The following is a 24,199-nucleotide window of genomic DNA, read 5'->3' as shown; positions in this document are numbered from 1 at the left end:
TCCACATTAACTATTTGAAACCTGGATCAGCATCAGTTATCTTGCGCCTCCCTTTAAAACCTGAGCAAATTGGTTTCATTTTTTTTTAAAAATGGTGGGGGGCCATGACCATTCATTTTTAGATTGTTAGAAAATGACCCATAAAACTGTACTTATAATTATTATAAACAATTTTTGTTTATTTTGAGGTAATTTTCTTGTTAGATTTTACTAATCTTTTGCTAAATTTGAACCTTGTCTTGTTAAGTTGCTCATTGCCTTCGCCCCCATGTTTTTGTAAAAAAACAAATTAATTTGCTCAGGTTTCAAATCAAGGAATCTAATTTTTGAAAGTTTACGTGAAAACAATGTCCATTAGCATTTTTAGGTTGTTTACATGAGATATAAATCAAAGTCATGTGCCAAAAATGCTCAGAAATACAGCTGAAAAGCAAGAGTGATTGGCTATATTGATATTTCAAAATCACAGAGCGGGTTAGAGGCGACAGAGAGTTGTCTTCCTATATTTACTGCCACACAGCCCCCAGACAGGCTTATGTCATCCTCCTCTTCACATTTATCCTACACTGGAGACTGTTTTCATAAAGCTGAGTCTCCAGGGGTCAAAAAGCCAGTCAAGGATGGAGTGCTAAATCAGAGGGGGAAAAAGATACATTTTCAAATTTAGTCAGCTTAGTATTGACATACAGTTATTCTCCTGGTGTCCACCCTCCTGCAGCTCTTCTGCCTCTCTTCCATCTCAGTACACAGATGAACAGATTGGAGGGGCCTGAGTGGCTCACATAGGGAAGGCAGTAGCAGTGGGAATCAGGCTGGGAGAGAAAAAGAGGCAAGCAAAGGAGCTCTTTAGAAGATTTTCAAGCAGAGGGCAAGATTCTTTGCCCACCCTCTGCGTACACACACACCCACACAGATACACTATCTCCCTCACTCCCACTTGTCCTTTCACTAAAACCATTTGCACACTCACATGCTTAGGTGCATTTACAAAACTGAGGTAGCTGGGATGTCAAACACACACACACACACACACACACACACACACACACACACACACACACACACACACACACACACACACACACGCACGCACGCACGCAGAGTCCATTTTCTGAAGTGACCACCCAAGCCTTGGATGAGTGCTGCCCTTCGTTTTCTTGAGTGGGTACCCCCCTCCCACCCCTCGCCCAACCACTACCACCACTACCTAACCCTTCCAAGTGCCCCTTGCAGGTTACCATAACAACCACGACCTCTGGCACTCCACCAATTAGAAAACAATCAGTCTGGAGAGACCAGAGTTGGAGTGAGCTTGAGTGAGAGAGGAGCACTGTAGCACATGAGTGAAAGATAAGTAGAGAGCAAATAACATCAAGAATGAAAGACAGAAATGTAAAGCAAAGAACATGGAGAACGTAAAGCTTCTACTGTTCTAGAAAACTATTGCACAATACAGAAATCTGTTGAATCCACTGCAGTAGCCTTACACTTGATGTCCGTGCGTACAATGTTGCATGTTTTGAGATTGTGTCAGGCTGATGTGGATTCAAGTTTACACAGGTTTTGTGAGGCATTTCAGACACGTCATAAACAAATAAGGCAATGCCTATTATGACAATAGCCCCTCATTCCAGAGGAATCACCAAATAAAGCTGGATAAACATCTGTTACACTGATAGCACGAAGTTCCCACTCCGCTCAACTCTTCCTCCTTGGTGTTACTCCATTTGTGTTTATTTTGGGGTTTGCTTGACTAAAGAGGATAAACATGTTGGAAGTGATTTTGCCATTGGCTCTCACACGTCCCACCATCTGCCATCACAAGAAACTCAAAACTTTAGCAGCCGTCCTTTTACACAGTAGATTCGTAGGCTTTCTTTCTGTATAGCAATCCATACTTGTTATACAATTTCTTCACCAAATTTAAGGCGCATATGTACTTTTTTTGGGAAGTGGGAAAACTGGCTAAAAATAGGTAATAGACTGTTTTCCATTTGCCAGTATATGATGGCTCTGCAGTAGACAAGTATGTCATCCTGTTTCTTTTGTATGTGTGTGTGTTTGTGATTTGTGTGTGTCATGTTCAGCATCACAAATGCACAGGAAAACAGGCTTAGTATTTAGCAGAAAGCAGCATGTAGGCTAGTGAAAATATTAGTGCGGTTACTTCTTCTTTTATATCTTGTTATTTATTCAGTCTCTCTCAAGCAGCAATCTCCAGGGCTAAAAAATGAAGCATACCCAGAAGTTCCATAGTCCATGTTAAACTGCTCAACTTTACAGCAGAAATAAACATGCTTACAGCTTGGAACTAAAAACAGTTTTGGTCTGTATGGCTAATTTCAAAATTCAGGAGAACTATACAGAAGGTGATTTAAAAAAAAAAAAATTTTTTTTTTTGTATAACTCACTCATTCACATGTTATCAAGGCTTAAAGTTAGGCATAATTGAGGGTGGGCTGGTTTGATTCCCAGTCTGTGTGCTGATGGTGTCCTCGGCTTCTCAGCCAGATCCACCCTTCGCTCCACAATAGCACCAACCTCTCATCCAAATATGGTCACTTCTGGCTCAAAAAACCCAAGATGGCCACAGTTGAAAAGCCGAACTCAAGGCGTGAAAACCGATGGGTAGCCACACTCGTTATTTATGTGTGGTTTCTCCTTTAATCTTGGTTCCAACTAAACTGTAATGATGTTCAAGTGCTGCTTTGACAGGGACGGGTTGAATTTGTGGGGGCAAAAATTAGGGTTGGATTTCATTTTTCCATCACTGCCAATACGAGCCGATGTACCTGTCATTACTGCAGAGTCAGGAATAAATGTTTCCTTAAAACATGGTGAGATGTTGGATGTTGGTGGGTGTTTTGTCCAGTGGTAATGTTGCATTTGTATGACAGAATGTACGATCTAGTGTAGAGGCAGCCGGGCTTCTTTTGACCCTTGAAATGTTTCACATGAGCAATTTTTAATTTCAACACTGCATACTCTACCGTAACTAACATATTTAAGCTTGCATTATATAGATTGTGCTCGTCATACTTAACGCAGTGCGTGAAGCGGAACAACATTTGTTCCCAAAATGTGTATTGAGAGTCAGAATGTTGAAATAGAGACCAGGAGAGACACAGAGGAGGCTCATACAGGAGAGAAAGATGAGCTTTTAGCATTGCTTGGCTGGTCACTGGAGAGGCTTTCTTTCCTCCATGTTAATTAATCAGATGTTCTGTCAGCTCAATGAGTGCCCCACACACACACACACACACACACACACACACACACACACACACACACACACAGGTCTTTTTTTACACAGTAATACAGACTCACTGTCTTTATCTTGCACATCTCTCTCTCTCTCTCTCTCTCTCTCTCTCTCTCTCTCTCTCTCTCTCACACACACACACACACACACACACACACACACACACACACACACACTTTGGAGGGAGCTTTTAGTGGGTGCCAGGTTGGTCTGTGCGAGTGCTGTTTTCCACATCACTCTCTTCTTGTAGGTAATTAGTTTTGGTTGGGCAGGGGCTGTGTGTGTGTGTGTGTGTGTGTGTGTGTGTGTGTGTGTGTGTGTGTGTGTGTCTATTAGGGGATGTCTCTTTGCTTTGGGTAGTTGCGTGATTTTGGCTCGAAGACGCTTTAACACAAAGTCATGAAGAAAAGCTCATTACTGAATGAACAACTGAGGTCACAGAACGCTGTGGAAAATGGCTGTAACAGAAGCATTAACTTACAGGCCCCAATCACATTTTTGTAAATTCTACAAGGATCTAATGCAAGTCCTTCTGTCTCTTTGCAACATCCTGAATGTAGCTACTTGCCCTTCTGACATACAAGACAAGGTTCACATTTCTCTGACAAGCGACCTGCAATTAATGACTGTCCCTGTCACAAAGAAAAACGTAAGTTCACACAGACTCTGCATCGATTTATTTAAAAAGTGTAGACGTTTCATTAGATTCCCTGCGCTACAGTGGGGACAAAGTAAGTGGTGTTGCTTTCCACTTAACTTATACTCGCTATAAAAACAAAAGCATTGTTTTTTTGAAGCAGCCTAAAACATTACCTTGCATGGCAGCTGGATTCTTGCAGTATCACAAAATCACATGAGAATGGCAGGATCACGAGATCACATGAAAATCCATCTCGTCAGGCATCAAGTAATGCGTTTTTGCTGTCATTTCATTACTATTTAAGACAATCTGGTTAGAACTGCTTACTTTGTTAATATAGACTTCACACCTTGTATTGCAAAATCATGATATTCAAAATGTGATTAAAAATGAGATTATTCGCGATTAACTATTAAAATGCTGCAATTAATTGCGATTAAAAATATTAATCATTTGACAGCCCTGGTTATTATGAAAACAAACACTGTGAAAATGTGGAATTTCCAGCTAATTTAAAAACTTAAAGAAGCAAGCAAATTTAAGGACCGTGGCGGATATGAGAGAGAAGTTTGGAGTGTTTTCGAACTAAAGGTAGAATGGAAGGTTAAGTGGGATTAGGAAAAAAGAGGAAGGGGAGTTGAAGAAAGAAAACGGGGAAAGGGGGCAAAACAGAAGAGAGGTATGGAGAAGAAAGAGCCAGAGTGAGTGGTTGGAGCTAAAGGAACAAATTAGTCGGAGGAAGTGTTGAAGAAAAGGGGGATTTTCATTCTAAAAGCAGGAAGAGAGGGATACAGAGTAGAGAAAGTGGAGGATAAAGGTTAGGGAAAGCAGACAAAAGAACAGATTGAAAAGAGAAGAGGAGCGAACTGGAGAGATTGGGAGAAAGTGATTGAGGGTCAGTGCATGTTTAGAGGTAGAAACAAAAAAATGAAAGGGAAGAGGATGATCTGGAAGAGAGAAAAAAAGCGTTCAAATTTTGTGTGGATAAAAAGGAGACATAAGTGGACCCAAATAATTGCAGGAATGAGAAATGAGGATCAACCAGTGTGGAAAAAGGGAGAAAAGAGGAGGTAGCGAGGGATTCAGAGGGGAAGAAAGGCTAAGTGGATGTTTTAGGATAATTCAACAGTTGAGATGGGGAATGAGCTGGACGGAGTGAGGACATGCACAGAGAATGGGGAGGGGGTCGGTGAATGTCCAGGACTAAAAGGGTAAATTAGACTGAGAAAAGGAGATGGGAAAGTAGAAAAAAGTTCGGGAAACTGAACTGAGATGCTGGCAGTGGAGAATGTGTAGAGGACTAAAAAGAGAGGAATGAGAAGAGGTTGGGGGGGCAAGTGATGGAGAGCAGACGAGAGAAAGGCCCAGAGTGTGTGTTTTCCGGACTCAAAGCTTGTGATTCAGCCTGGCTAATAAGAGAAAGCTCTCAAGAGGCACTCGTCCGCTCCATCCCTTCCTCCCCCCTTGCTCTCTTTCCCTTCAATTCACCCTTTCTGGGTCTCTCTTCCCCCTGTTGCACTCTCTTCCTCTCATTTATGATTTCCGCCTCTCGTATTTGCACAAGTACTTCTCAATGAAAAATAAATTCCATGCAAAGGACATCCGCCCGCGATGGAGCACGTACACGGTAAAAGGACACATGGGCACATAGACTCAGGCTCTGAAGAGGATATAGGCAAGCAGATGAACACGCTAAAAGTTTCTAGACACAAAAGGTGTACGCTCAGGGACGGATCTTTTATATTATTTTCAACTACTATATACAGTAGATGTTTGTTCTTCATCTACTCTTTCATCTTATACCTTTTTCATAAGCATAATGAAAAAGTGGATTAGGATGCAATTTAAGTAGTGGTAACCTGTAGCTAAGCAACATGCTCTGTCAAAGACTTTTATGCTTTATACACAGAACATTACTTGTTGTTGTGCAGGTTTAGTGGATGTTTTTTTGTTTGTTTGTTTGTTTTTTTTTTGAGCAATGATTATTTTAAAGGAATAGTTCCGGCTTTTTGAAATGGTGTTGTATGGGGCACTTATAGACAGTATATTAAAACAGTAGTTTCACTGCTGTACCTAAATGTAGGACAGTGATTTCCTAAAGGAACATGAAATAATCATCTCTCTTCAATGCCAGACTCTAGTGAGAAAAACAGTGGTTTAGCATTGCTGAACACAGAAGTTGCTGGTTTACCGCTGCCTTGAACAGTTAGTATGTTTGTATTATTGTGTGACTTTGGCATTTAAAAAGGTTTCTTCAGATTCTTCAAAGTCACACAACAACACAAGCTCACTAACTGACTTCCATGTTCAGTGAGCTAAAGTTACTGTCTTTGTCAATGTAGTCTGATGGCTTTGACGAGAACATAGATTGGGAAACTGAAGCCTTTGATGGTTACCCTGTCAGAATGGGCTGTCTGACAGCGAGGTGAAACCCCGAAAATACTCTTAATATAGCATACACTTAAACTGATGTTGATTAAGTGGCTACAATATGTTTTGTTGCTGACCCCGCCACAGCAGCAGCTTTTGTGTCAGACTGCAACCTGGTTCTTTAAACGGGGGGCGTGCTGGTTGATATCTACTGTATGTAATACGAGTACGGATAAGTGCCCCATACAGTCCCAGTTCAAAAAATCTGAACTATCCCTTTAGCAGAGAGCCAAGACGAAATGTATAGTATACATTGGTTTTCGCACCCATATGGAGACGCTGAGCTTGTATTTTATCCAATCACAGTGAATCCAGGTCTAGTTTGCCCATCCTGCTTTTCTTACTTAATAACTGACCATTCATGAACAGGTTTATATACTGTTAAGGCTACTAAGTATAGATCATAAACAATGGAGGACATTCAAAATTGGTAATATCATGGCCATAGTTTTTAAATTATGCTACAGATTTATGTTCACATCATATAACCGTGAAGTTGTCAAAACCTTGTTTTAGAAAAATTAAGTTTTAGAATTTTGGTAAGGTTAGGGATAGTTATTAAGTTTGAAGTTAAATTATTTTGGTTAAGGCTTCAATAAATCTAATAAAACCACCTGGGTTGAGTCCACATTGCCAGCACACATTTGTATAATGGGCAAAGAAAATTTGAGAGAGAGCATGGGAGAGATGAGGTCATGTGAAGTAAAGGTCAACTGGAGTGACTTTTCAAACCTTTTGGAGTAATTCTTAAGCAAGCTAAAATCAAGTGTATAGTGACCTCATGGTAGACGTTTAACAGACACAAAACATATAAATATGACTGTGAACAGACCCATAATATGCTCTCTGGTTCGTGTGCTGAAGTTTGACCTCTATCAGTTTGTTAGTAGATACACCTGTCTTTTTTTTTTTTTTTTGTTCTTTGGCAGCCTAAAAATGCACTTTTTTTCTACAGAAGTTCTCATTTCCTTCTGTATAAACCTCTAGTATAACTTTTTAATAGCTCTAGTCTAAAATGTTTTTTTTAGTCCTGCCCCTATTGTCCTGTGTGATGATAAACAAGAGAAGCTTCCAAATACTCACTGACAAATATGAACTATTTTTCTCTAACCTTAACCAAGTATTTTTTGTGCCTACACTTTTTCAACCTTAACCCAACTGGTGACACATCAAAAAGGCTTCATCATTTTAGTAATGGTTTAGGCGCTGACAAACAGTGTTGACTTGCCAATTGGAGCATCTGATCATTTGCTGTGGCCATCACTCTGTATCACAGTGAATACAAGAACAGGAATAAGCCATTGCATGGCAGTAGTCTCCTATTCAGTAATTAGACAAAGCAAACCTTCCCATTACTGTTCTTCTCAGTGCAACATAACACTGGAAGGAGTCTCTGTCTATTTGTTTGTCTGTCCTTCAATTTTCTTGACAACTGCTCATCCGATTGGGTGTATAGCAGAGGACCCAAGGAAGTGCAGAGTGAAGTATGAGCTCTCCAGATCTATATATTATTGACATATTTATTGGTAGTGCCAATATGCACGCACTGTTAATGTATTGAAAAGACTCGTATTAATTGTTACACCACCAATGGCATTCTGGGTACAGCTCCCTCTTGTTGCTTGCTTGTCACAGAACATTTAAGAACAAATGAAGACAGAGGATTTCATGCATCAGCAATGTAACTTTCACAATAAATGTTTTTGTTCCTTGAAATAGCCTAGTCCCACATAGCTGGCTGTGAGCAAATGCCGCATATACTCTAGGACTGTTTGATGTTTTATGGTCGGTGTATTGTTTAGGACCCAAGGAAGCGCAGTTGTTTGGAAGAGCAGTTCTCGAGAAAGCTGAAAGCAGCATTACCGGAGGCTAAGCTATCGACCTGTTTCGAACAGTCACGTTTTGAACCTGTGCTAGAGTAGTTACCATAAAGTAAATAAAAAGTATTTCAACAGAATTACAGTGAGTAGTTGCTACCTCACATTAAATAGGAGACTGAACTGTGAATCAGAACCTGGGTTACCCTCTCGGGACAGCAGTTAACATTGCATCAGGTATATATCCAGCTTTAGAGAGATGCCATCCACAGCTATTGTGGTTGGCAGAAGCATTAGGTGAATTGGCCTCCTGCCACACACACATGGATGTTACAGTCAAAGGGGAATGTTGATCCAGACAGCCTGCCTACATGATTTTATGCCAGCCAGTTTACCACCTGTAGCACTCCCTCCCTCTCTGAGTCTGTCTGTCTCACACACACATACGCACACACGTATGTATGCCGACATAGAAAGCTTGTCTAAATAATGTTATGCCAGACAATTTTCAACACACACTGATTATCATGAGGATAGGATGCCAGCCCCCCCTGCCACTGCGAGTGTCTCTCTTGCACATGCCGGCATTTAGACAGCCAGTCTGATTGATGTCATGGCAGTCAATAGAGCGCTAATTACTCCCTGTGCTTTGACGGCCCCGCGCAGGGAGCAGTGTCATATCCTGTCAGCTGCATTTTAAAAACACATGTCACTTCCTGTTAGCCTGTAGAGGGGAAAGAGAGCAACGGAGCAACCCAACGGCACGTACACTCCATATACACAACCACCCTGTGTTACTTTTCCTTTCACTCTCTCCTTACCCCCTCCTCTCTCTCTCTTTCACTATTCTTGCCCCTTTCCTTTTTTCCCTCTGACCCACCTGCCAGTACTGGTGATCTTTTGTTGTCAGACTTCATTAGCAGAAACGTCAGCTAATTAGAGCCCAGCAAAAGCTTGGGAGATTAGGAGGAAGAAGATGATGAAGAGCGATGCAAGGGAGATGTGGAGGGGGGGAAGGGGGGAGGCCAGGGCGGAAGAGATGGAGATGAGCAGATGATGAAGAGATTAAGATGGAGTAGGAGGGAAGGAGAGATGAATGATATCAAGGTGGGGATGGAAATGACGGCGGAGCTGATTGCCTGCATAAACTGTGGAGGGTGGAAGGAGGCGAGAGAGTGGGAAAAGGTGGATGGAGGGGTGAGAATAGTTTGTGGAGAAAGAGCGACCTAACTGTGAATATTTACTGCACTAAATGAGTCACAGTGAAGGTGAAAGTGAAAAGAAAATTGAATACATCATAGAGATGTCAACCAGACAGAACATGTAATTTATAGAGGCCTCAGATCCATGTCAACACATATGATGGGCAATAACACATTGATTAAGTTGTTTTTCTTCCTTGCAAAAAATACTGTGTGTGTGTGTGTGTTTGTCAGCAAGCAGCCGAGCAAAACAGAGATACAAGATACAGGGACAGAGGGAGAGATAAGGCATTGACCTGTGTCCGTTGTTGTGATCCAGTTGATCCTTGTAAGACACAGCTGATAACGATCCTCTACTCTACAACCAGACACGGGGGAGAACACACAGACCGGCACACATTTGTGGAAGTGCGGAAAGAAAAAAAGACTACAACTCCCACGTGTCACCCTCAGTCAATATGAAACTACATTTCTTCTGTTGCACTCCCTCACAGTTATTGACTGCGGTTTGTGTCCTATCATTGCCAAGAGATGATGCCAGCCTAAAAATAAGTCATTGTTGTTTTCAGAATGTTTATTTATGAGTGAAATTGAGGATGCTTTTTTTTTCTGTGACAGATAGCAGAACCTCGTGGAACTTGTGTGAGCAGCGCTGCTCAGGTGCATCTCAGCTGCAACACAGCTAGAGAAATGGTGGCTCCCCGATTTTTTCTGTGTGACCTGCACGGTTCTCAGAATAAACAGACCATGAAAGTAGTCCTTTGATAATTACATTGACTTCATATTACCTTTAACTACAGTTTCAATGTTTATCGGTCACAGACATACAAATGTATCCGTTTTACTCAACCTTTCCTGTTTCTGTTTCAAATTAAAAGCCCTATGACAGTGTTTCTGTCGACAGGCTTCCCTCAGTTGTTGACATAAGGCGTTTTACTGTCAAACATTTGTAGGACCGTGTTGTTGACACTGCAGTAGCTTGCGTATTTTTATGAATATATTTGCTTATATTGTGAAGATACAGTACTTATGACAGCAGACAGCTCTGCAGCAGCATTGCAGCAAAGATGCTGTCGGTGTGAACACAACAAGCGTGCTCTCCCATGCAGTGTTCTCCAGGTGTTACAGGAAACAGACAAGTTGAAGGGTGAACATGATTTTTTTTTTTTTATTTGACTCTATTCACTAAAAAGAAGAAAATCTTATTAAATTATAGAGATGCATGTAGCATATTGCTTCATTTAGCGCCTCCTTGCCAATTTTCACCATAGAACTGGTTCTGTTTGGGTTCCTGCACCAAATTTTGAACTGTTCAAAGGATTTCAACCATAGATAAGTTGGTTCAGAACCCAAAAAGTTGGTTCTCAGCTTGAACTAAGAAAACTGCAGGTTTTCCTTGACCTGAAGTGCGAACTACAACAACATCAGTGGGCGTGTCGTATTATACAGGTTGGAAGCAAAGGAAGGAGAAGGCAGCAATGAATAGTGGTCTCATTAATAGTTGTTTCATGCATATTTTGGGGTATAAACTAATATTTGTAATTACGGAACTAAAGTTCTCAGGTAATCAATGTAATCTGTGAATCTGTGTAATTTGTGACTTTTGTATTGTACAATCCCCTCTGTTAATGACACATCCTTGATTCCATGCAAAACAGGTGTAAGCACAGGTTGGTTGCATAGCTCTGACGTTCCAAGAGTCCTGAACTGAACCGGTTTATGAACCAAACGGATTTTGTTTAAAAGGGGTTTCTTTTTGTAATGACATCAGGCTACTGCTGCAGAAGTGTGAGCTCCACACCAGGTACATTGACAGTCCGCCCGCCCTGCATACACATACTGGCAGGGGTAACTGTTAGTGTCACATGGGTAATGTTACCTAACAGGTTTAACAATATTGTCTAGCTATTTTTGTGTCGATGTGAGTTTTCTGGGACCGTTTAACATTTTGGTGTCTGATGTTAGCCCCTGCAGTTGTGATAACTCAGGGCTAACTGGGCAGATTTTGAACTGACATTTCTATGTAACGGCAGCAACAGAAAGTTTTGTGATCATCTCTATCAGTGAAGACAGTTAGTATCCAGTGAGTGGAATTGTCTCTCATGTAGGTGTCCACCTCATCCTCTGGGTTATTAGCTTCCTGAGGGGTGCTGTAGATGTCTCCAAGGAGCAACACTGTTGCATTTCTCTAGCAGCATTGTACAACTCCAGCCTGGGCAGCAGCACACTTTGCTGTCTCATCATTGCTTAAATTGGCCAAAATCCCGAATTCTATTGAAGTTTTATTGAATTTAATTAAGGGATTATGTATAATTAACTTAATTCATGCAATTTGTATTACTGGTTAAAAAGGCTTTAATGTTCCTGTCTTATTACATCTTATAGGGAGTCAATGTTCATTTACTGCTGTGCTAAAAAGGGTAAGACAGTCATCTGTAACTCTGACATTTCTAAAACTAAAAAAAAAACACAGTTATTGTTTTCTGCATTGATAAGCATCAGCAGGATGCAAAGCCACAAATTTCCTACTTTCCTTGAAAAGGGCGGTGGAGCCATTTGTATACAGTGTGTACCATCTTTTAAGCTTTAAAATCAATTGTAGTTTATGTTTTCAAGCTTTATTGATTTTTACAAATGGCCATCATGACTTTGTGTTTGCGCTAATGAAAGGAAATCCTACTTTACATTTTTTTCAGAAGGTCAACAGCTCTGCCAGTGGGTAACATTTTTTATCCTTTTCTTGCCTTGGTTCCTTCCAAGAATGCAAGACTGACACTCTCTCCCTCTGAATTGTAACACTCTGTATCCAATAGACTGTCTAACAAAAAGCTTTTACAGGCTCCTGTACATAGTTTTGTGGAGCTTCTCGCGTAGGAACACAATCTCACATACACACATCTGCACACGTGATAAATCAAGCTGAGCTGAGAGTCTGAATGACATATTCTCCCTGTGCCACATCTAAGAGAGGACCATACATCACCTGTCCATCCTGTGCGAGTGCATCTGGGAGCTTGTGTCTGTGTCTGTGTCTGTGTGTGTCTGTGTGTGTGTGTGTGTGTGTGTGTGTGTGTGTGTGTGTGTGTGTGTGTGTGTGTGTGTGTGTGTGTGTGTGTGTGTGTTTTGCTGCTTGTGTGGCAGACTGCACCACAGTCCTTTGGCTATTTTGTGTCAGATTTATGAAACCCTGAAGCTCAAAGTCATCTGTTAGAGAGCACTAAAATACAAGCTTGACCTGTCCTTCCTCTCTTTCTTTTTCTCACTCTTTTCTGACTGTATCCTGCTCTTTATCTTAACATTACATTTTTTTCCTGATGGAAGGAATATATTAATCAAGTGTGTATGACAAATCATTGTGTTTCCTATGCATACCAGCAGCGGAAATGGATTTGCCACATTGCCCAGCATGTTTTCTTTTAATTATTAATGTGATTATTCAGTCTTTATTAAGAACCAGACTGTTAATGCCTTTTTAAGGTATTTAACTTAATGTGGGCTTAAATTGTGAATGATTGAAGCATCTTTGTAAGAATTTAAACCTGTGCATCACACATTTTTCTTTGATGGATTATGTTTGTACAGGATTTGACAGACCAGGTCATTAAAAATGAATGTTAAATACATGACCTATCATCACATATCATCCAGGCTTCAGCAGCTGAGTCTCGTTTTTAGATGACTTAAAAATGACAGAGACCCCAAAATTGATTAGAAGCACAGCCATAAAACACATTTTAAGGGTTTTTCTTCAAGAAATGGTATCGTTTTTTAACCAGGTTTGTAAATATTTATGGGCTTTAATGACAAGGACATATTCCTTTGCTGTGGACATTGATATATTTTAGAGCAGGTCGCACTGTGTTATTAATGGAACAGAAGTCTTAATTATTAATGGCAGCATTATTAACATCCATGCCGAGTTTCCGATTCTGATTTTAAACATTTATAGAATTATTATTGGTGTGGCAGAGCAAGAGCAGGAGATTGATCTCCTTGGGCTTATGTGTGCATGTGTGTGTGTGTGCTCATCTGTGTGTGTGTGTGTGTGAGAGAGAGAGAGAGAGCGAGAGAAAGAGAGGAGGAGTTGCTGGACTGAAGCCCAGGCTTAGATTTTTATTTCAAAATGTAAGTTTTATAAACAAGTTATTGTTTTTGGCCATAAAGGGATAGTTCGAATATTTTTAATGGAGTTTTATAGGGTAGCTCTCCATATTCAGGGTTTTTTCCCAGGTAGGGGTCTGTACGCCCCAAGTTTGGAAAAGTAGGCAGGAGTACCGATATGGAAGCTTAGCAATGTACTGCTCTGGATGGGTTTGCAATAAAATGTATTATAGTGACTTAAAAAAAATAAATAATAAAAAAAATCTCTCTACATATATATCTATATATCTATCTATCTATATATATATATATATATATATATCTATATATATATATATATATATATATCTTTATAAGTCTATGCTATGTTGAGAAAGCTTTCAATGCTTCGCCTTGCCTTTAGACAACAATTTCCAATGAGGAACTGAAACAGATATATTTATCTATGCTCTGTTCAAAGCCATAGGACTTCTTTGACAAAAACAGGTTATTTTGCCTTGCAGAACACAGCAGTCGCTAGTCCACTGCTGCCTCAATGGGTTAGTTTTTGTGTGTTATTGTGTAACCCCTTACAACAACAACGTCAAAGTAACTGATAAAGGCAGTAGTAGACGAACAACTCCTGCCTTCTGTGAGGTAGAATTACTGTTTTTGTCAGTGGAGTCTGATGGCGTTAAAAAAGTAAAACTACTGTCTGATGGTGAAGGAAGGTGGTGAAATTAATCTAAATATTGCGCTAACTTAAACTGATCTTGTCTTTTGTTGTTGTTGTTGTTTGTTTTGTTTTTTAGTTGACTAAAATAGGCTATGATGCTGCCCCTGCTCTCAACAGTTAATTGTTTAGCTTCCATGCTGGTTATTCTGTCCATTTTTCCAAACTCTGGGTGAGCTGACTGCCATCTATTGTATTTAAAAGGCTGACTTGAAAAGTCATATAACCCCACTCAAAAAAAATCTGAACTTCCCTTTCATATTTTACTCAAATGTTTAAAATGGCATTCTATAGTTATTCTTAATGTGTAATTTAATTGGCTGGGGAAAGAAAGCATTTTAGTTGCAAATATGTTTTGGGTATAGAGTCATCTACTGTATCACGCACAGGCACAGAACAATGCTATTAAGACTTTCACCACATGAACCAACCCTTACGGTGTTTAATGACCACGAGGTAGTAAAAAAGTGAAGTCATACAAGTCAGATTTTTTTATGGCTTGCTTGTTTTTCTAAAATTAATCAATAGCTTCCCCAGTCTGTGGTCATGGAACTATTTGCATAAATGTGTGTGTATGTTTGTGTAATGTCTTTGTTTATCATATTTATTTCTTCTTGAGCCCACCCTCTTCCTTTTATGCGCGGCCATAAATCGTATAAAGTACCCTTTGTGTGGGTGAGTGTGTGCACTTGTGTGTGTGTGTGTGTGTGCTTTCTGTGGACAGAAAATGAATGTTGTGTACATTTTACCACCGTATTCTCCCGGGCCCTCTGTCAATAAAATGGAGCAGAGGGTGAGCTGCTGTGTAGGTGTGTGTGTGTGTGTGTGTGTGTGTGTGTGTGTGCGTGTGTGTGTGTGTGTGTGTGTGTGTGTGTGTGTGTGTGTGTGTGTGTGTGTGTGTGTGTGTGTGTGTGTGAGGTGTGTATCATCTGGAGCACCTTGTGACACAAATCATTTCTACTGTGATGCATAAACATGAAACAGCACAGCCAAAACAAAAACAAAACAAAACAAAAAAAGAGCAGAGCACGATATAGGAAGAGAAAAGGAAACATTTGACCATCATCCAACATTGTTTTGAGTTTCTGTTTGAATCCTCTCGTGCGTTTCCACAGACTTTATATGCAATCACAACACTTTATTTCATTTCCCACATTTAACCCTCTCCCTAATTTCCAATTCATCTAAAGTTTGGAGTGGCCCTAATAAAAGAGAATACCACTCATGACTCACACACTTCATGAGAATCCAACAGAAACCACATAAAAACACTGACAACAAGAGCGTTGAGAGGCATCCAGTTTAATGAGGAATACCACTTTATTCTGTTTCTTGTTTGTGAGGCGTTATTGGTAGCCCTTGATGCAAAACATGGTGAGAAATCTATTTGGGTTTGGATACTTTCCGCAAGCACATGCAATCAAGCAGGGGGTGGTCAGAGGGTGAGGGCACGAGGAAGGGGAAGATGTGGGATGTAAATTGATTTCCTATAAACGTGAGTGTTTATTTCTGTCTGTTTGATGAGCTGCCAGCTTGCCTTAGGTATTGTTTTCTCCACTCTGCATTCTGGGATACAATACTACTAGTGATGATAAATAAGGTGGCAGTGAATGCGTTGATACATTTTCATTGAAACAAAAAACGATGTTCATTTTGTTCATAAAGTGTTCAAATAAAACAGCTAATTGTAATTTTAGTTCAATAAAACAAATGACAATTGTAAAAAAAAAATCAATTAGAAAAACAAGTTGATAAGACTAAAAACATGTGTTGCGCTCCATCATTAAGTGCAGTGAGCATCTGATTACACCACACAGTGTTGTGTGTCACTGCTGACAAACCTCTCTTGTTTCTGTAGGCTAGCATATGGAGCACAAATACAGATAAACACGGAAACTGGATTGTGTTTTACTGTAATGCATTCCTCTGTACAGCACTGTGTGTACTGTACATAAATAGCTTCTCCCAAGCCTCCAGTGAAGTTCAAAGTGAAAAAGAGAATGAATGAAAGGCAGGTTGTTCACTATATATTCAGTTTTAAATATTGCAACATATTAACATTAACATTTAAAAACATGTTATACAGATGAACAAACATAAAATACCAAAATAGTCTGGTGGATGAAGGTCCTACCAAAAGCACATTCAAACAAAGTCACGTTTCCTGTTATGTGAGCGCACATGCAGTAACACAGGATATGTGGTGTGAGACCGGGTATAATGTTATAGTCACTCACACAGCTCTCTGGGTTTATGGTTTATAAGAGAGTGAGGGGACGAAGAAGCATGAGCAGAGTAAGAGGATGGGTGAAGAAAAATGGGGATAAAGATTTATAAAACTATATTTGTGATAGGAGTTACATTTTTTGAAAAAAATACATGAAATGCATGATTTTAGTTCTTTTATATTTATGTATATTCCATTTCATATTAATTTAACAATTTTGCAGGATAGTAATTCAATCATTTTGTAGTTTTTTTTTCTTTTAAATAACATTTTGGGTCATTTGAAGTGCTATATCCTAGACAAATAGACTTCAAAAACACCTTCAAGAAACTCAAGCAAGTAGCAACTTTACCATCCTATTGCCATTAAAGCAGGTGGGTTTTGTGATATTTGTGAAAGTTATTATTTCAAAGGAGGAAAAAAGGAAATTAGAAAAAATATTCCTTTAATTTTGTTTAACAATCCTTCCCCTCTTAAAGTCTACTTGCTAATTTGCTAGCACCTTGAATGTGCTGCCTCATTCTCTACCCTGTTGCTAAGCCTTCATTAGCTGCTGTTATGAAATATGCTGTAATTTTACTATAATCTATCACCATCACTGTCCGATGTCTTCATCTCTCGAAGGCTGGACATCGGTGGACACAAACATGTTTTATTGTGTTTTTCCTATTGGCTGTGTGCAGAAATGGACAGAGAAACTGCTGCTAATCTGTATTTTTTAAAAATATATTTGTATGAGTCTATATATGTTGGCCCTGTGATAGTCTGGCGACCTGTCCAGGGTGTACCCCGCCTCGTGCCCAGTGACAGCTTAGATTGGCTCCAGCCCCCCCACGACCCTTGTGAGGACAAGCAGTTACGGACATGAATGCAGAATGAATATTTTTATGATTTGGACCTGGAATAAGTTAGGGATGGAATATCCAAAGCTCTAGCCCACTTTTTCCTATAACCTGCTCCAGAGCAGGCTTGTCCCTGATTTTACAAGGTTTCCCTCCAAAGTGTGAAAAACAAAAATGCTAGCCCACATCCTGAGTAAGGGTCAGTATAGTACTAAGATTTTTTATTTATTCATTTTTTTTAATTGACTGCGTATTTTCTAGTTTCATATAAAGTAATAACCACATTGCATTATGGGTGTCATGCTGAGTATTTGTAATGCAACACTTTCAGAAGGCTTAGAGGTGTTCTCAGCCTGGAGACCGGAAGAATATGCAATGCTATTTCTCTGACTTTTTTCATAAATCGCCTGATGGTGCATCAGCACATTTTTCCTCCTTCCATCAACTTGGCTCATGAAATAGCACACTGCAGTTCTAATGGCACATATGTGCATGATATGACTTTCCGTATTTTCCATTATGTGTGGATATTTGTGTGTGCACATGACTCGCAGGGGTGCCCAGGGGTCAGTGTTGATATGCTGTATGTTCCTCTGTTGACAGAGAGAAAGTATATTCATGTGATTGATATTTTTGTTTTTCTTGCATTTTGCAAAAGAAAAAGAAAAAGATGGAAAAACAGATGTAGATGTAGGCAGTCAGAATGATCAAGAGACTGATCTCTGTATGTGTGTGTGCTTGCCGTTTTGCCAGCGTGCGCGCGCATGTGTGTGTGTGTATGTGTGTGTGTGTGTGTGTGTGTGTGTGTGTGTGTGTGTGTGTGTGTGTGTGTGTGTGTGTGTGTGTGTGGTGTGTTGGCATGCACGTATGCAGGTGGCTGTCTAGTCTTTATCTCTGCAGTCAAACCTCTGCAGGCTGATGTTGGAAAAATGACTGTTTGTATAAACAGATGGCCTCTACTAGCTGGCTCATCATCGGGACAGCTGGGTGGTGGCAATGTCAGTCAAAGTCCTGAAAGCACTTCGCATTATCAGAGTGTCTGCAGGTCCTTAAAAACTGTCAGAATGCCTTAACTTCATTTTTATAAATATTAAAACCCTAAAGTAATTAAATTGTCTTATCTTTTCATCCATCTTTTATTTTTTCTTTCTTTAATTTTTTTGTCAAAATTATTCAAGCTGTTTAGCATGCAAATCCACATTTATGATGTTACAAATATTTAAGCCTACTACTGAACCTAACACTTTTCACTTAATACTTACCTAATTTGACCTGACATTACCTGATTACTTAACTCACACTAATAACCAAATTCTACATGAAGCCTACCTTTGTACGGGACCACCTATTTATTACTCACATTTATACTTATCTGCAATGCTTGAATAAAGAAATAAACATATGTTTCTTAAATTTGGTTTAAAATGACATAGGCATAAAATGTAATAAAGTGTCTGATGTGATTCAGCTGTGAGCACAACTTCTGTCAAAAAGTACAGCAATCATCACTGAACACGCTTGCTCTCAAGATCTTGAATACCATAGTAATGCTGGACTTATCCTGTTTTTGGGGTCCATTATCATATCTGCAAGGTCAGGAAATCTCCAATATCGCCATAGATGTATAAAAGCTTAATTAACCCAGTTGCATTTTTCTTTGTGTGCGGCAGCGTGGACAGGATCCAGCAGCTGAGAAGAGAATACCAGCAGGCAAGGAGAGAAGGGATGGTGCCACCTTACGAAGAACTGGACACACGACGCAGAGGGCATGAAAACGACACTCACAGGGTGAGTCTTTTAGACATACACACACACACACACACTCACTGAGCATAGGAAAAGCATGTCCACAGACATACAGGTCTCATCAGTGGTGTCTTAGTCTCTTAATCCAAAGCAATGTCTGTCATCATTGCCTTCCGTCAATCTATCTATCATCAGGTTGTCTTTCCATGAGACAATATGTGTGTAGCGAGCATTTGTGAGGTTTCTTATCCTCCATCACCTATCAGAATGATCACAGCTTTTATTGCGTTTGTCAAGTGATCAAATCCCTTTAGTTGTCAGTCTCATGGTGCTCTTTAACGTGAATGTCTCCTGTAGGCATTGAGCTGATATCCACTTTTCAAAGGAGATAAGTAGAGGTTTAGGTTTTACCCACTTGTCATCCTGCAGGTACTGTTTTTCAAATCTCAGAATTATAATCAAATCATCACAGACACACTTCTGAGCTCAGACTGGCTGAGTCATGCTGAAAGAGGCCAAAAAAATAAAATAAAAACAGGTATATTATTAATGTGCAAACAAGAAATCACCTCCCACACTCATACCACTCATCACCCGCCAATGACTTTGTTTGCTTTCTGCTGCTAAACCAATGTAAAGACTGCCATTATAAATATGTTTGTGGGTATCAGATTTTATTTTCATATTTGTGTCCATGCCATTATTTTTGCTTTATCTCTGTCAATCAGATGCTGTCAATATGTTTCTTAGTCCTTGCTGCCAGTGTTTGCTTTAGCTGTTTATGCAGTATATCAGTAATGGTAAAAGTATGTGTACATGTATCTATGGGTTACGTTGTTAATAGAGCAGGTGCATTGCAAAACCTGTCGGATGCTAACAGGTTAGCGCCAGGCTAGTGATTTATCCTGGGGTTTTCTAGGCTCTGCTAAACAGTTTGTACCACTTAAGACTTTTTCGGACACTGTTTATTTACACAACACTTTAATTTGTCATATATTGTTTAAACATTGGTAAAAGGATCCTATGACACTGAGAGTTAACGTCACGGAAAATCTAGAATATTTATTAGTTATTTTCAGTGAATATTAAACCTCTGTAGGGATTCATTGCAGTGCTGGCGACTTCAGGCTCCTTATTTGGACTATTTGGAACTTTTATTGTTTTTCCCTTTCAGAAACCACCCAGTTAACAGAAACAAATCTCAATCAGTGCTCTCTCAGCGACGCAGTAAAGGTATCATTGAGCACAGTTTGTCTTTTCAAAACACACATGGTGCTTGGTCTCACTTCAAAACCAACTTTATTACTGTAAAGCCAGGTGCCTCCTGAGTTTAACCTCACCAATTCTTGTCACACTGACATTTAAGCTTCTGTGGCTCTTTGAGAAAAAACTAAAATTGCCCTGAGCAACCAAAATGAGTCTCAGCGATGGAACTAAAATTAATCTGCTATGACAAATGGACAGGTTTATTGCAGCACATCACAGTTTAACCACTGCACCATGATCTTCTGTGACAGTCAGAAAGAAGCCTTATTTCTTTGTACGAGGATGCTGTCAAACCTCAACAGGGTGTACTTAAAAAAGAATGCAACGTAAATTAATGTTTGCTTTCTTTGTAAATAATTAAAATATTATCTTTACATCTGAGGTACAATTTGTCTACACGATGGTAACACGCCCCTCAGGGTTTCTATATGCTGCGGAGGAGAACCGGGCTGTGTGTGTGTGTGTGTGTGTGTGTTGCATTATTGTGCATTACTAAGAGGAAGTGCAATCTGCGAGGCCACAAGTCCTCAGTGTTGTGTACAATAAATACATAATGTGCCTTTACATTAGAAGATACAGTTACAGTAGAAGTCTGTGCTGCTTGCAGGAATCCACCATGGATTCATTTTCTAAATGCAATAACTATGATAATGCATTAATTCAATAAGGGATCTTCTTAATAGCATTTAGTCACCACAGCATTTTTTGTTCACAGGTGAAGTCAGCATCATGCTATCATTCCCTACAGAAACTAGTATATTTGTGCTCTGTTTTTCTGTACAGGGGCTGCAGTGATATCAGAGTTTTCGGAGTTCTTTCGAGTTCTTTCTTTTTTTTTTTAATTACAGGTGGAAAGAACATTGTAGTTTTTAAGATGTAACGGAATGAAAATGTAGATAACAGTGTTAATGTCTTAAAACGTGACCTTAAGTTGTTTTTTATGTTCTGAAGTGCATAGTAACAAACAGCTGAGACTTTCCACATTTGCAGTGAATACTAATGATCCAGAGCTGAAAAAATGTAGTCCACTCAAAAGTACCAAAATCTGCAGTTCCTTGAATGGTCACTTCAGTCTGGCTCCAGAAGCCCATCAGTACTCATAGAAATCCATGTTAAACTGCACAACTTTATGGCAGAAATGAACATGTTTGCAGCCTGGTACAAGGAAGGTTTCGGTCTCTAAAGTGTGTGTGTGTGTGTGTGTGTGTGTGTGTGTGTGTGTGTGTGTGTGTGTGTGTGTGTGTGTGTGTGTGTGTGTGTGTGTGTGTGTGTGTGTGTGTGTGTGTGTGGCACTTTTGGAGGATCCCAGCGAGTTGAGTATCCCTCTTGTAGACCAACCAATTAATCCAAAAAATAATTCATTTTGGGAGAGATTTATGTAACAAAATACTGAATCAACACTGAATGATTCAGATGTAGGGCATTTGTCATTGTATCCACACAATGGGTTTATCCAAAGTTATAGCTGGCCCACTTTAATTCAGATCTTAAAGTCATTTGGTTTGTGACCAGCCAGGGGCAATCTCCTTTCCCCTGCAATCGATAGCCACACGTTACACCGTTCTCTGGCTCCAAATGAGAAAACTTTGTTGTTGTTTATAAAGCTGAGAGGGAGAGCAATTAGCATGCTTCAGAGGTGGAAATTAAGTTTGAAGTTTGAAAGTTAAAAAAAAAAGGAAAAGAGAAGAAAAATCAAAAGAAAAACAGACCAGTAGCAGTTGCCACAGTGCCTAACAAGCCCCTCTCATTAAGGATGATGCATTTATTAATTAAAGCCGAGGCGATTATTTACCTGACTGGCTTTCTGTGGGAAGTGTAGCAGAAGAAGTAATGGTTATGGAGGTGAGCCGACGGCAAACTAATTCAATTTCTCTTTTATTGGTTTGTTTGTTTCTCCTTAGGACGTTTTTATTTTTTGTATAGGATTTGCTGAATGACTATGAAAAGTAAAAGCAATAGAAACTTAAGTGTAAAGAGAGAGAGAGTGAGACAAAAAAGAGAAAGAGAGTTTCTCATGCATTGTTGCTACAGTATACTGAGTGTGTGTGTTTTTTTTCCCCCATGGCTCCATTACCATCTCATTGATTCATGGTTATGGGTTAGCTGTCTCTGCTAGCAAAATTATGTTTGCCTAAAAACAATTATCAAACAACAAAAGCCACACCACAAGTTTGTTTCCAAGTGAGTGCATTGTGTGCTTGTGGGTGGGTGTGTGTATTTTGGAAGACAACAACAGACTTTCTCCCTAAGGAGAGGGGAACTAAATCAACAGGGCGCTGTTGCTGTTGTCACATACGCATACACACACACATTCACACACAGTCCTACACGGAGGGTATGGAAGCCAATTGTTGTAGTGGGCGGTGTGACACAGCCTTTATTATAGGATTTAATTATAATGAAAAGCTTTCATCTAATTTTTCCTGTACTTTGGTCTTAAATATGTGTGTTCATTTACAGTTAGTCATTAAATTAATAATGGCATTTTGTAATGTGATGCAAATTAAATTGCCTGGGAGCCTAGGATTTAGAACTTCCTGAGGTAGTGCAGGGTTTCTCCCAGAAACAGTTGTTCAGCTGGGTGGCAAGTATCTTTTGACAGGAGTCAGCAGCCAAGTTTCTCTTTCTGAGTTCCATTTCCCTCGGAAGTCGGACGTTAGAGCTGGGAATGACAGAATGATAGAAGTTGGACAGTACTGTGTGTATACTGGTTTATTAGTGCTACACAAATAAAATTGAGGCACTAATAAACAGTATATTACTACAGCTTTCACTGCTGTAAAGGCACTGAGTGGCCTTGTAAGTTTTGAGGTTAGGCTTGGTGAGATTCTTATGACATTCATAGTTGGATATCTGACTTGAGGGGGTGTTTCAGTTGAAATTTCAGACTTTGAACTCTGACATTTCAACTTCCCTGTGCAAAGGGAATGCACTATTTTTTGACGAGGCCTGCGACAAACTGATTACATGAAAATTAGAGCTTGGAATGACATCACATCTGCACTGACCGTATCCCAATACAAGTCGTAAAACCAAGGTGTTGTTTGCAATAGCAGTTATTCACAAAAGTACACCATATTTTGCGCACACAAACACCATAGCAACATCTCCACAGATAGAAGTTGGACTGTATGCACGACTGTTTTTATAAGATACAAATAAGAGAGAAGTGCTGATAAACAGTATATTACTACATTTTCACTCCTGTTGATGGAGAAGACATCTTAAATTATGAGGTTGGTGAGGTTCCCCCAACTTTCGGAGTCAGAAATCATATTTCAGGGGGGGCATTATACGGTTGTGCCACTATGAACTCAAACCCCATAAGGTGGGGCCCTATAGTTTCTGTGATAACAGAATTAGTCGGCCAGTCTATTTTTGTTTGACCATCTATTTGTAATTCCAACCAGTGACGCGGTGTTGACTAAAGCATGAAGTAACGTTTACATTACTGATGCTCGGCTGTTCTTATTCTAATGGCGTTACTGATCACAAGGTGCTTGTTGGCTGCATTTTGTCAACCTGAGGCTGGGCAAACGTTGTTGAATGCATGAAGCCCCATAGTTTTTTCCTGAAGACCATTACTCTCTCTCGACAAGTGTGAGGATAAAGACCACTGATCTCAGACCTGCTGTTTTCCTATAGTGCGTTCACCAACCAACAGATGTCAATGGTGAACTTCCCAACCATTTTATTTTTCCAACTGAGCCACCCCACTCTAACAGCTTAAAAATATACTTAAAAACTGATGTCTATAGGCCCTGCAGGGGGCTTAACTTTGTCCCAGAAGGTCGCTGGGCTTGCAGTACACTGGTGGAAACCCTGTAGTGCTACTTTCTGCTGATTTTTATTTTGATTCGTCCCTAAACTTGTGTTTATCCTTTGAAGAGGTTTCTGGGCCTACCCTCCTTTTGCACCTGTTTTCTTTATTCTTCATGTGACAAAGGGGCACAC

The 24,199-nt window shown here is 39.8% G+C and overlaps 1 protein-coding gene across 3 annotated transcripts in view; it reads left to right on the top strand.

Annotated features, from left to right (window-relative positions):
• pard3bb (par-3 family cell polarity regulator beta b) overlaps positions 1–24,199 on the top strand; it is a 258,510-nt gene that overhangs the window by 162,564 nt on the left and 71,747 nt on the right. For all 3 annotated transcript variants that reach the window (XM_088083032.1, XM_088083030.1, XM_042494371.2), the window contains exon 22: positions 18,904–19,021. In XM_088083032.1, coding sequence (XP_087939158.1) covers positions 18,904–19,021 — 118 coding nt within the window. The remainder of the gene's footprint in view (positions 1–18,903; positions 19,022–24,199) is intronic.

This window comes from Plectropomus leopardus, chromosome 10, assembly GCF_026936395.1.
Source record: "Plectropomus leopardus strain MGB_pleo_1.0 chromosome 10, ASM2693639v1, whole genome shotgun sequence".
In the NCBI taxonomy this organism is placed as follows: Eukaryota; Metazoa; Chordata; class Actinopteri; order Perciformes; family Serranidae; genus Plectropomus; species Plectropomus leopardus.
This window is presented reverse-complemented; position numbering and strand designations above follow the sequence as displayed.